We start from the raw sequence: 13,977 nt of genomic DNA on the forward strand, positions 1-13,977 counted from the left end.
GTTGGCGTCGGCCAGTCCATTAAGGATGGCCTCTTTAATAAACTTTTCTAAGATCTTCCCCAGGATAGAAGTCAGGATAATGGGCCTATAGTTAGCCGGATCCACTTTTCTCCCTTTCTTGAAGATAAGCACCATATTGGCCTTCTTCCAGTCTTTGGGCACTACACCAGAGTGCCAGGAGTTTTTAAAGATCCATGCCAGGGGCTGGGCTATGATGCTTGTGAGCTCCTTGAGTACCCTGGGGTGTATATTGTCAGGGCTGGCTGACTTGAAAGTATCTAGCTTCTCAAGATGTTCCTTCACGAGGTCAGCATTTATGGAGGGCAGGGGATCTCCCTCATCCAGACCTCCCTGTCCCGTAGCAGGCATGGGCGTCCCATGGGACTGATGAAAGACCGATGCAAAGTACCCATTTAATAGGTTGGCTTTTTCCTGGGTGTCAGTTGTCAGTTGCCCCATCTGGTTCAGCAGGGGTCCAGTGTTGCCCTTGCTTTTCCTCCGGCTCCCCACATATCTGAAAAAGGATTTTTTGTTGTCCTTGATGCTCAAAGCTAGTTGCAGCCTTTGGCTTTCCTGGTTTGCTCCCTGCAGGACTGGACCAGTGCAGAATAATTCTCCTTGGAGGTGAATCCCATCCTCCATCCTTTGTAGGCTTTTCTTTTTAGCCTTAGGAGGTCCGCTAGGTCCCTGGAGAGCCAGGGGGCTGCTGTGCCCTCTTGCTGCCTTTCCTTCGAGATGGAATAGACTTAGCTTGTGTATTGAGGAGCAACCACTCTTCTTGAACTCCCCTTTCTCTGGGGTTATGGTCCCTTAGGGCCTGACTGACGAGCCTCCTGAGCTTGTCAAAGTCAGCTTTTCTGAAATCAAGGACTTCTGTGTTGCTGACTGACTTGCCAGCTTTACAGCGGATAGTGAAGGTGATCAGCTCATGGTCGCTGTCACCCAGCTTCCCATCGATCACTAGGTTGCCGATTAGGTCATCCCCTGTAGCCAGTACCAGGTCGAGCAGCGCTTTGCCTCTTGTTTGCCCATAGACTTCTTGAGTCAGGTAGAGGTCATCCACGCATGAGAGGAAGCTTTGTGACTGCTTGGATTTTGCTGAGTGATCCTCCGACGAGATGTCCAGGTAATTGAAGTCACCCATGACAACCAAGGTCCTGGAGCAAGCGGCCTCAGTCAGTTCCCGGGCGAACTCCTGGTCAAGCTCCAGACTTTGGGTGGGAGCTCTGTAGTAGACTCCCACCATTGTGTCCCCTGTGCCATGTTCCCCACGAGTTTTAACCCAGAGGGTCTCTAGCTGTCCACCCTGGTCGCCAACATCAGCTTGCAGGGACATGTAGCTTTCCTTCACATCGAGAGCTACACCCCCTCCCCTTTTATCTACATGATCCCTCCTGTACAGGGTATAGCCATTTATACCCATGGTCCAGTAATGGGTGGAGTCCCACCAGGTCTCTGTTATCCCAATGACATCATAATTCTTTGCACAGAGCAGGAGGATGAGCTCCTCCTGCTTGTTTCCCAAGCTCCTGGCATTTGTGTACAGGCAGGCAAGTGTTCCCTTGGGGGCTCTTGCCTTGCCCACAGATTGTACCAGGGCTGGGGCAAGGGTGGGCTCCCTTAAGTGCCTTGGTCTTCTGGCTTTGCAAGGGTTGCTCAGCGGGCCAGCAGTGGCAGTAGTCCCCCCATCCCCTTGCAAGCCCTCTCCCATAGCATGCAGGTCCCTGTGCTCCCAGCCACCTTCCCCCCCAGTGGGAGTTCCTGGCTCCCATTTCCATTCTCGCAGGGAAGGAAGGCTGGGAAACAGCCATAGGGTCACCAGGCAAAAACCTCTGCCAGGCAGAGGCTTCTTGGCTCCAGTGCCCTCTACCGTGGGGTTGGAGGCAGGTCAGGCCAGGCTGGGGTGGGGTGTTTGTTGCTTAACAAGTAGATCTGAATCTCCAGCATAGAGGTGCTGTCTTTCAAAGGAGCAGCCAAGGCCCAGGGCCTGTGATCATTCTTTTGGCTTACGGAGGGCCCCGCAAGCTGGGTGGAATTGCCTGGTGGGCTGGATCCAGCCCACAGGTCATATTTTGCTCAGCCCTGCACTAGACCATAAGCTGAATATAACTCCCCCCTCCCCCCCAGTAAAAAAAAATGTTAACAGGACTGTCACTTGCAAATCAAGGGAAGTGCCTCTTCCACTCTGTTCAGCACTGTCAAAGCTGCACCTGGAGTCCTGTGTCCAGCTTTGGGCCCCAACTTCAAGAAGCACAGAGGCAGATTGGAAATTCTAGTGCAGAGGACAAAATTGTTTGAGGGCCTGGGAAATGAGACTTATGAGGAAAGGCTGAGAGAACTAGGGTTATTGACTCTAGAGAAGACAGGCTGGGTTTGAGAGCATTCTTCATTTACCTGAAGAGCGATTATGGAGAAGATGGAGACTGGCTTTTCTCTGGGGCTGTAGGGGATAGGATTGGAAGCAATGGCATCAAGCTGCAGGAAAGGAAATGTAGGTTGGAGATTACTAGGAGATCTCTGACAATGAGGCTGGTCAAGCATTGGAACAGGCTACTTAGAGAAGTTGTGGAATCTTTAAACTTGGGAATTTTCAAGAGCAGGTTGGACAGGCATTTGGCTCAAATGGTTTTGTCAAATATGATCCTGCCTTGAGCAGTAGGCTGGACTAGATGACCTTATAAGTTCCCTTCCAGCTCTACTTTCCTATTTCATATGATTCTTGGTGTCATTTATAGGGAAACTATATGTTCACAATGGATGAGTCACGTCCTCATGTCAACAGCATTGGAGAGTACAGGACTCCAGAACTAGATAATGTCCTTTTCTTTTACTACTAGTTGGAATTTCTATCGCCCCAGAAATGTGGACCTTTCAGCTTACGTTTTTGTCCTGAAGCAAAATGAAAAGTTGAAATCTCCGAAGTTTTCTCAGAATTAAAATTTTGTTCAGGAAATGTTGATATGAAAAAGTTTTTACACATTTTCTCAATAGTAAATTCGGGTTTTTTTCCTGTCAAATTGATATCTCTCTTTGGGAAAATGTGCACTTAAATCATGTTTTTGACAGGAAGTCTTGGGTCAGAATTTCAACTAGCTGTGTTTCTAACATTTGCTGAGTTTTTATCAAAATATAACAGCTGTTTTTTCTCTGTTGCACACAGCTCACCATTAGCTATATTGAGTCGCTGATGCCCAGCAATGAACGCCAGAAACAACTGAAGCGCCAATATTGCTTTGAATGTGACTGTCTTCAATGCCAAACACAGAACAAGGTAGATTGAGTAAAAAAGACCTTTCTCAAGACCTTTCTCAAGGCCAAGTCTCTTCCTTTCCTTTTTTGTAAGAGCTTATCTTTTGTTACTTGTTTGACTGTCAAAATCCAGAAGCAAATGTCCTTGCCTTTTCTACTGTTTATTTTTCTGGGAAAGACAAAAGTGAAGGAAGGAAAAGCATAGAAGTCAATTACATGATAAGAAGCCTTATTTGTTAAAGTCTATATTGCTTGGAGAAACAGAAAATGTTTTTCAGTCCTTGACACCATAGATCAGACCAGTTTGAGCTTCCAGGACCTTTGAACACATGGGTTAATATAACACATAAGATATTTCAAAAAAAAAGAAAATCATGGCTCTTGGGGCTCAGGGAGATGTTATTTTTGTAGTACAACAAAGTTTGATCAGCCAATCAGAGGGACCAGACAGGGTGTATCCCCTGAGTCTGGGACAGAGATACCTTCTGCCCAGTTGCTGATTGGCAGGACCAGGCAGCGGGAAGCCTACTCTTGGCTTCCTGACAGCTCACTGCTGGGCAAGCTGTCAGAGATTCAGGCACTCTCCCCTTCTTCCCTTCCTTCATCTTGTTGGAGATACCCAATTTTAGGGACTGATTCGCCATTTTCATCCTATCACAGACAGCTTGCTGATTTCTTTTTGTTGTACAAAACTGGCATATAGACTGAAACAGCTATAACATCTGCTAGGGCCCTTAGCTGAAACCAGTTGTATAATCTTTGTGTAAAGTTGTGTGCCTTAGTACTAATGCTAAATTACCATATTTTCTTGCATACAGCCCTTCTTACTCAAAAACCAGCTGGTGGAAATTCCAGTGCACATTATATGTGAGAAATATAGCAAGAACAGTTCTGCTGGTGACCAGCAAAATCTGCATGAGGCTCATAGGGAGCAGAACAGCGAACAGGCTTTGCTTCCTAGCTGCTGCTATTCAGTTACTTACTAGAAGGAAAGATCTTTATTTTTATATTCTGCTGGTCAAACACAAGGTGCATATTTTGTTCCAAGGTGTGTTGTAGGTGAGAAAATATGGTATTTTTGAAGAAGATCCAAAGTCATACCTCTCATGCCATGGGAGCCAAGTTTATCACAGTGTCATGAAGCTTTTCACAACAGGCTCAGCTACCTGCAGCCTCTCTCTATGAACACTTTGTAGTTACAAACTTACTTGTAGAGCAGCATATGACTAAGCAAGACCAAAATAAGATCTAAGTGCAAGATTCCTTCTTTGCCCAAACACACCTCTGTAGCTTGGTTCCAGCATAACTGACTGCTTGAACATGGACATAGATAAAAAGCCTTGGCTCCCCATGTTGTGAGATCGTGTAGGCAGTGCTTGTTGCTATAGCTGTGTTTATTTTTTCATTTAATTATACACAGCATTTTTTTAATTTTGTAGTGCCAGTTTTAGGTCTGTCCCATACTGGCATTATGTACCTTGGCATCAGACCAAAAAAGAATATGACATAAACTGAATGAAAGTGTGATTCCAAGGAGCACAATGATATAGTGTGATTCAAGAAGAAATTTGTATTTAATAAGGCAGAGATAGATATTCAAAGTTTACATTTCAATTATGTCAAGTTTCTGAATATTTGGTGTCAGAGAGAGAGAAGCTGGTGAGCATAATTCCCCTAAAACCATGTTGGATCCTTGAAACGTATAACAAATCCTACAGCACTCTAGCCAACAGTTCACAATAAACAGATCCTAGTAGAATAATTTACATATTAAATTGATGCTGAAATCCTAGCTGTGCACAGAACTCTCTGACATCAGCTAGAGTTCTACATGCAAAGTGATGGCAACGTAAAATTATTAAATCAGTCTGAAGGGAAGAGATGTATGTTTCTTCCTTTTTTAAATCTCTTTTTTTCAAGTATCATTGAGGTTTGTTTTAGGGACCTCTATCCACTGAATTCATCTTGGCGTAAGTACAGTGATATTCAAGAACGATGAACTTCCTGAAAAGTCATCAAAGGTTTATTTAAAGAAAAGTAGTTAACCCATATTAGTCTGAAGTCATGCAGAAAGCAGGGAAGAGTCACACCGTAAAACCTAACTGCTTAAGGCATAAAAGAACTACTTAATTTACGGGGAAAAAAAACAGTTTTCACAGCTTGGTTGCCCAAAGAGCTGATTTTATGGATGTTTTATGGCATCACTGCTCCTTGGTGCTGATTGGTGAAGAGGTCCCACCCCTTGGTGCTAATTGGTGGAAAGGCCCTGACAAAATAGGCTGTCACCAATGAAAGCTTAACAAGTTAATCTCAAAGGTTTATTTGATAGACACAGCATGGTGGGGCTGGTGAGGACCATTAAGCATGTTGAAAACTAGTGAGTAAGTAAAGAAGCAAGGTCTGAAGAGTGGGTTATACTCTACCATGTGTGTCTGTGTGTCACAACCACTACAATGTAAGTTTGAAATACCCCACTAATAGAAACAACAGAACCATCTAAATGGAACCACTTCATTCAATCATAAGTCCTTCTTGACCCTCTTAAGAGTGAAACTCCTATAAGAGAAAAATAATTAGCAAATTTATCTGGGAAAAGGTTAGTGTCAAATATTATAGCTAGCTTTTCCCAGTCACATGAAATTCCCCAATTTTTCCTTGTTATTGTAATGAAAAGGCCAAAAGCATGGTCCTGGGAGATGCCAATAACCTCAAGGCCAGCTTCTGAGTTGTTGCAGTTCCCATTGACTTTACTCAGAGTTGAGGGCAATCACTGCCTATGAGGGAGACATCTACCTACCTTCTCGGCTCAGGTCTAACTCTGTCCATTTGCAGTTGGTAGATTATAGCAAAACTACTTGAGATGTATACTGATATAAAAAAGTTCAGAGGTAGGCCACTTTGATGAAATACAGGATTGAACCCTACCGTTCCATTATATGGGTACAACACCACTGAATTACAGAATACAAGACAGCATGAATTTGGCCCACTACTTACAGCCTCACATGAAGTGAAATGTATTCCTGTGACAAATTATAGATTTATGTCTCCACAGCCAAAGGTTGATTGTAGTATGCACTAGCCTACTTGTGTTATGCAGGTAACAATAGCAATGAAGACATGGAGGAACAAGCATTAGCACACACTAAAGCAGGGGAGGGCAAAATACAGCCTGCAGGCTGGATCCGCTGGCCATTCTATCTGGCCCACAGGACTAAAAAATAAGTAAGTTAATTTTTTTTTTGCTCCTGGCTGCTTGTCAACGCTGATAGGCATCAGGAGCAGTAGGACCCAGGGGGAGCCCTCATCAGGACTGAGCAACCCAGCCCCACCCACCCCCAGCCATTTCACTCTCTTCGTGCCCCTGCCCTGCTCCGGCACCATGCAACTCCTGGCTGCATCACTGGACTGGGGAGCACATGTGTATGTGTGTGCATGTGCACACACAGGCAGCGACAGTGTGTGTGTGTCTGTGTATACAGAAGGGGCAGAGTGTCTGTGTGTGCAGGCAGGGGCAGTGTGTGTATAGGCAGGGCCTGTGTGTGTATGTGTGTGTTCATAGGGTGAATCCCACATGCACACCCCACTATACACATACACCCGCAGCCCCCCTTGCACTGCTATACACATAGATCCCCACACCCCCTCATATACTCCAGCCACCCTCCCCCACACACAGTCCTCCACAAACCCCATACCCATCTTCCCCCCTACCCACACACCTACAGCCCCGCACAAACCTATATGAATCCCCCAGAATATACAAGAGTAGGGCTTCATTTTAAGCTATTGTGCAGTCACCTCTATGTACACTACACAAATGCATGTAAATCAGGACAAAAATATTTTTTAAAATTAAATTAATGAATGTTTTAGAAGTTTGCGTTTCAGAATATAATTTGGTATTTTTCTGGTTCCAAGGTGGCAAAACCCCTTGCTGAAAAGAGTACTTCTGGGGGAAGGGGAAGGACTTTTAGTGGCAAAGATCAGGGTCTAGGCGGTGGGACTTCTGCTCACAAGATGGTGACCAGGGGGCAGGGCATCTGGCAAGGGGCAGGGCTACCCATGTGGCCCTCAACAGCTTGCCAAAACTTGGTAAGCAGCCTTCCAGCCTAAATAATTGCCCACCCCTGAACTAGAGCATGTACCCAGGGTCCCTGGTGAGTTTATACTCTGTTAACACATGCTAAAACCCATGCTCCATCTTCACTGCCCTTGTTACCTGTGCTAGCTATATTAGGCTGGTGCAGATATGGCAGCTTGTGCAAAATTACACTTCCATTTTGCTGCTAGACATTTAGGGAGTCACTTGATCAAACTCACGTTTGGCCACCTCCACTATTCACTTATTTTTAGGGTTTTCAGGTCTGTGAGCAATGGCCAGTTTTTTTGAGGGGTGGAGGGGAGATTTGAGGTTTTTTGCTTTTAATTTTTTTCTTAAATCACCTTAATAAGAGAATATTTGTTTATTTTCCACAAACCTGGAATTTCCCTCAAAATTGCATAGAACAGCAGAACCCCTGGCTTTCTAACTGCACAAATCTCCACAGTCTTTGTGCAAGTTTTATTATATAGCCCTTAGACCTGAAGTTTATTATGATGGAATTCTTGTCTTCACATGTGTTTATATAAAACCAACTACAGGGAGGCCCTGATTCCAACTTGAGCTTCTGCACACTACTGTAATAAATGTTAACAGCGGTCTGTATCACACTTTTACCTAAAAATACACACATGTAAAGAGTACACTGATTACGTTATGTAATCTGTTTGGGTCACTTTTTAATCATCTGAACTTTGAAAATAGCGAATTAGTGTATTTTATATTGACCTCAATGTTCAGCAAAGAAAAATGTAGACTTTTTTGGTGACAGTTTGCTGCCAAATATAATGCCACAGGCAACATTTATTAAAAAAAATAATCAATTTTGGCCGTATGTAAAGAGCAATTCAGTAAACGTAATAAAAAAAAAGACTTTGGAAAATGTATAAGACGACTGCTGATTGTCAGCGTTTAAGTTATTGCTGTTGTACTTCTTTCAGTTCATTATAGCTTTGACAGCTTTATACATTATTATTTGTTCCAGACATTTAAGAGCAATCTTCACTCTAATTCAGAAACATGTTCCTTCCTAGAAGCTGAACTCTTGACAATGTATTAGCATTGCAGCACATAAAAGCTCCTTACATTAATTATAATTAAAGATGGGATTACAGTGATGACAAACATTTTAAATGAGGAACGTTTTTTTTTCCACTGTCATGAGCCAAAGTATTGTTAATGTTCTGCATTTTCAGCCAAGCATTTCCGAGAGATTTGTGATTATAGAAAGAATCATTTTGTAGAGTCGCCCTTCTCATTTGGAGCCAAGATTTAATGTTTTAGTCTAGTTTGCTTTTTGAAAGCTCTTATTTAATACGAAGTGCTGTCAAGATCAGAAACAGTCTGAATTGCAAGTCATTTTTGCACTTGGCCAGTATTAGAAATTCACCAGAAATTATGATAATTTAATGGCAATAAGTGGTTTATCCTTCTTCATTAGCGTTCATTCATGTTGCACCCAAAGTTTGGGGGTGTTGCCATTCTGAATCTAAGCTCAAGTACACTGAAAGTTAGGTCACCATCAATAATCAAGCATTTTATGCCTGTGTTAAAATATCACTTGCAACTGTTAAACTGCAGTAATATTACCATGAAGTTGCTTCTCCTGATATCTGATTAATATAAAGACACTGGGTGGGATCCTGGCCCTACTGAAATCAGTGGGAGTTTTGCTATGGTTTCTTCCATCACAGTTAATAACAATATATTACATTTTTCACTTAAATGAGAGGACTAGCCTCATTGGACCAGATTACCATTGGGATAAGTAAGGAAGACTCCTTGTGTATGCCAATGATGGATTTTCCACAGTGAGGTTAATGGAAACTGCTTGTAAATAGCCAGTGGTAGAATTTACCCTGTGTTTTCATCTTGGACATTTCATGTTTGACATCAGCCCTCTCACTTTACAACATATGCTTCAAATAGAATTCCAACAACATGCTTGCTGTTATTGACTGCATGGAAAGGCTTTTCAGTAGAGTCACTAGTGTGCTGGTACTCAACAAAATATAAGGAAAGATGCCACCTATCCCTTAAGGAAACTGTATTCTAAGTAGATAGACAATGTAACACAATGTATTTCGAGGTGCCTTTACTATGCCCCTTATTGCTAGCCTTGTTGCAGACGCTGGGATCGAGACTCTTCCACACATTCATATTTGCTTGCATACTTATTTATTTAAATGTATTTACACTTCCACTTTGGTTACAGTACAAAAGATGAAAACCCCAAACCAAAATATGAAGAGGGGAAAACATGAAACAAGTAAAATTGAAAATTTTCCCACCTCAGGTAATAGATGTAGGACTGCTACCCTAAAACATGAAGTCCAAAGGAGAAAGGGCTGCAGCTCTTTACGAGATTCTGTGAGCACTGCTGTAGAAAAAGAACCTAGTAATCAAGTCACAACACAAGTTTAAGCCCTCTACCACAAAGTAATAGCATGGATTTCTGTTAAGACTCCATTCCTATTCTTTTCTCAGTTTTACATGCTTGCCACTAGAAATACTTTTTGAATCGGCTTTGCAAGAGAACACAGACATGGCAATTTACATTTTTGATCTCAGTACACTACAAGAATCCAAAGAACATAAAAATTGCAATTTACTGGGCCAGACCATTGGTCCATCTTGCCCAATATCCTATGGCACACAGTGGCAGAGAGTGAAGGCTGAAAGGGAGATTTAACTGGGTATGACCAGGGTTTTTTGCCCCCTGCTGCTCCTCTTTCACTTGCAGCCTCCAGCATTAAAGCTAGGTGTAGACATTAAACAAGCCTGAGATGGAATTGATCTAAGTTATGCAGTTTTCTGTATGCAGCATAGTTTAGTTTGGTAAGGTCTAAGAAGTTCCCTAACTCTCATGCTCAATAGCTACTGATGCCCCTTTCTTTCAAGACTTTGTTCTGTCCCTTTTTTTGAATCTAGCTAAACTGTCAGCTTCAATATCTGATGGCAATGACTTCCACACTTTAATTACACACCGTTTGAAAAGAAACTTTATTTTGTTAGTTTTAAACTTACTACCTACTAATTTCCTTTTGTGACCTCTAGTTCTTGTATTGTGTGAGTAAATAATACATTTTAATTCAGTTTCTCTTCATCATAGTAATTTTGTAAACCCTTATCATGTCCCCCCAATGCATCTCTTTTCTAAACTAAATAGGCCTAGCCTCTTTAGTGTGTCTTCATCTAGAAGCCCTTGATATCGCTAATTATCTTTTTTGCCTTTCTCTGTACCTTTTCTAGTTAATCTGTATCCTTTTCGAGAAGTGAGGACCATAACCAGGTACAGTAGTCAGGGTGTGGGTGCACAATGGATTTATAAAGGGGCACCATGATACTTTTTACAGTTCCGTTCTTAATAATCACTATGTATGCCTTTTTGATGGCTGCTGAGTACGGAGATGCTGATTTTAGTGAAGTGTCTAAATGACTCCCAGTTTTCTTTTCTGTGTGGTAACAGCTAATATAGAGCCCATCATAGTATGGATATAGTTCAGATTATTTTTGTCCAGGTGTATCTCTTTACACTTATCTGCATTGAATTGCATCTGTCATTCGGTTGCCCATTCGTTCAATCATGCCAGATCCATCTGTAATTCCTCACAGTCTGCCTTGGTCTTTACCACTTTGAATAATTTTGTGTCATTGGCAAATATCGCCACCTTGCTACTCACCTGCTTTTCCATATCATTTATGAATATGTTAAAGAGTGCTCGTCCCAACACAGATCCATGGGGGAACCTGCTGTTTACTTCTTTCCATTCAGAAAACTGACTGTTTATATTTACTCTTTTGCTTTCTATCTTTGAGCCAATTTCTAATCCAGGACTGGATGTTCCGTGTAATCACATGACTACCTAAATTATTTAAGAGTTTCTGATGGGCGATGTAAAAAGGTAACTAGCAGGACTGGCCACCTGGCTGGCCCATGTCCCTGTCTGGCCAGTCTGCCTGCCTACACTCACCTGCCATGCCTTGATGTAAACAATAAATGGTTTATTTGAAAGCAGGAGGCTTCTCATTTTAAAACTCAATGCCAAGGGCATACTACATGGCCCTTTACCTGCCCGTATACCGTGTCCCATGCCTCACAGATGGCATCCAAAATTTCCATTATTGTCTTGGCCCTTTGCTGGGCTGCTCTGGCCTAAATTAGGCCTCAGGCATATTCAGAAGTGCCTGGGCTTTTAACTCATGCCCCTCAATGGGGCCCCCTGCTCTAACTGTACTGGTCACCTTCTGGGCAGCCCTTTGGACTATCTTCAGGCATTACTCTGCACTGCTGCCAGATGTGGCTAGTCTAGTCAACATCTTGTGCAGCCCTTCAGACCATCTTAGGCCCTACTGTACACCACCGCTGGGTCCCTATAACTCTATTCTGCCCCCTCACTGGGGCCTCTGGACCTCAGGCTTCTGATGACTTACCTGGGCTCCCCTAACTCAGCCTACAGCTATGCAGGCCTCAGGCATCAGTCGACATACCTGGACCCTGGCTCAGGCCCCACTCAGTGGGCCTGGGCCTGTGTGCTTTTCTGTCAGGGTGTGCTCCCTAACCTTTCACCTCCATGTAGTAACCCAAAAGACAGCTGGGCTGAGGCTTTCTGGTGTCCCATACTTGCCCTTCACTGGGGACGCACATTTGTGGCATTTCCTAAAAGCTGCCGTGCCAGAAGCAGCTCCACCACATCATCCAACCCTAGTAGGGTGTAGTTTTAGGTCATTCCCCAGGACTAGGAACCTCCTGCCATCCCCATAGTTCCTACTATGTCCTCTGGGTGTTCCTGAGCAGCAGCTCCAACCAGGCAATGTTCTGCCCTTGGCGGCTTGCAACAACTGCTGCATGGCTTTATTGCTCAAGCCTGCTCTTATGCTAGCAGCTGAGCCCTCTTCCCCAAACAGGCAGTCTCCTGCTAGCCATGTGATGCCTGATGGGGAGTGAAGCCACCTGCTGGCTGGCTCTGCTGCCTACTCAGACCTTTTGAGTGGCAGGCACCCAAAGTTGCCCTGCCACAGTCAAAGGCTTTTTGGAGGTCTAGATACACCATTTCAGCTGGATCACCTTGATCCAGCTGCTTGTTGACACCCTCAGGAAACTCTAGTAGGTTGGTGGAGCAGGATTTCCCTTTGACAAATCCATATTGATTCTCCCCCTAACGGGCCTATAGTTGCCCAGGTCCTCCTTCCTCCCTTTTTTGAAAATGGGGACCACATTGGCCTTCTTTCAGTCATCTGGCACCTGGCCAGAGCAGCACAAGTGCTCATAAAGCTGTGCCAGGAGCCCCTCGATAACCTTGGCCAATTCCCTCAGAACCCTGGGGTGGAGAGCATACTCGACCTGCTGATTTTAACACATCCAGCCCCTCCAGAAGTTCCCTAACTCAGTCCTCCCTGACCCTAGGCCTGGCAGAGTCTCTTCTGAGTCTGTCCTGAATCTCAGTGGGGGAGTCCCAGTCCCTGCACAAAAAAAATGGAGAGGGGCAGGAGGGGGGATCCCTGCTTAAGCAGCCAGTGTCTGGCGGTGCAGGGGGAAGCCTGGCAGACGCTGCAGTGCCTTAGCCAGCTGGAGCAGTGATATTGCTCTGGCTGGGGAACAGACAGCCCGGCCCAGTCCAATCCAGGACTGCAAATCATCTGGGATGCTGGAGGACTCTGGTTTAACTTAAACCAGGAATGGGTCTAGGACAGACATTGCCTAAACTGATTTGATCCAAATCAGCTAAGGCTGATATTACATTCAACCGGTTTTATCTTAAACCAGTTTTGGCCATTTTGATACTGGTTTATGTGCACTGAACTTATGTTTTGTTACAGGTTTCAACCAGTTTCTAATCACTTAAATTGGTTTATGTGTAACTTCTGTCCCTAGCATTGTCAAGTTCATTCATATGCTGAATTTTTTTTTATTATTGTTTCTACCAGTTTTCCAAGAACAGAAGTTAGGTTCTTTGGCCTGTAGTTCCCAGCATCCCCTTTAGAGCCTTTTTTCAATATAGGAGTCACATTAGCAACCTTCCAGTCCTCAGGTACCAAGGTTTTTAGTGATAGATTGCATACTACACTTAGGAGTTCACCAATTTCTGTTCTGAACTCCTTCAGGACCCTAGGGTGAAGAGTGAGCAGCTGTATTGTTTCATCCCCCCTTTTCAGTACAACATTAGTATCAGGAGCATTTGCAAAGCTAATAGAAGTAGGTAGTAAGTCACTGGGATGTATCAATGCTTCCTTTTCTATGTGACTCACTAATAGTTTCTCCCTTCTAGAAGGCTGTTTGGCCATGAAATGAAACCTGGGTCAATTTCTGAAACTGGACAAACAATCCAGCAATCCCCCTTTCTTTGCATGGGGTCTTATCATTCTGGGTTGCACTGCAAAGCAGCCAAGGACAGCATTTATCTAATGCCAGAAATGCCAGTGAAAGCCAGAACAACCGTTTTCAGTTTCTCATCTCAGTTGTTAATCCAACAAAGGCACCATCTCTTCAGTTTCTTGAAGTTCTGTTGTAGGGGTTCTTTGGGTTTGTTCCATCTTTGGACTTTATAGTATTTCCTCATCAAAGTGCAGGACCACAGACTGTGTCAGTTTTAGACTTTGACAAATGGATTTTGATTCTTTTTGCC

General features: G+C 43.7%; 1 protein-coding gene across 1 annotated transcript in view; it reads left to right on the plus strand.

The window, feature by feature from the left end:
• The window catches only part of SMYD3 (SET and MYND domain containing 3), a 731,370-nt gene that overhangs the window by 595,417 nt on the left and 121,976 nt on the right, over window positions 1-13,977 (plus strand). Inside the window, exon 8 of the mRNA XM_019549760.1 lies at window positions 3,161-3,271. Within this exon, the coding sequence (XP_019405305.1) occupies window positions 3,161-3,271 (111 nt within the window). The remainder of the gene's footprint in view (window positions 1-3,160; window positions 3,272-13,977) is intronic.

Source organism: Crocodylus porosus, unplaced genomic scaffold (assembly GCF_001723895.1).
Source record: "Crocodylus porosus isolate Cpor-Errol unplaced genomic scaffold, CroPor_comp1, whole genome shotgun sequence".
Lineage (NCBI taxonomy): Eukaryota > Metazoa > Chordata > Crocodylia > Crocodylidae > Crocodylus > Crocodylus porosus.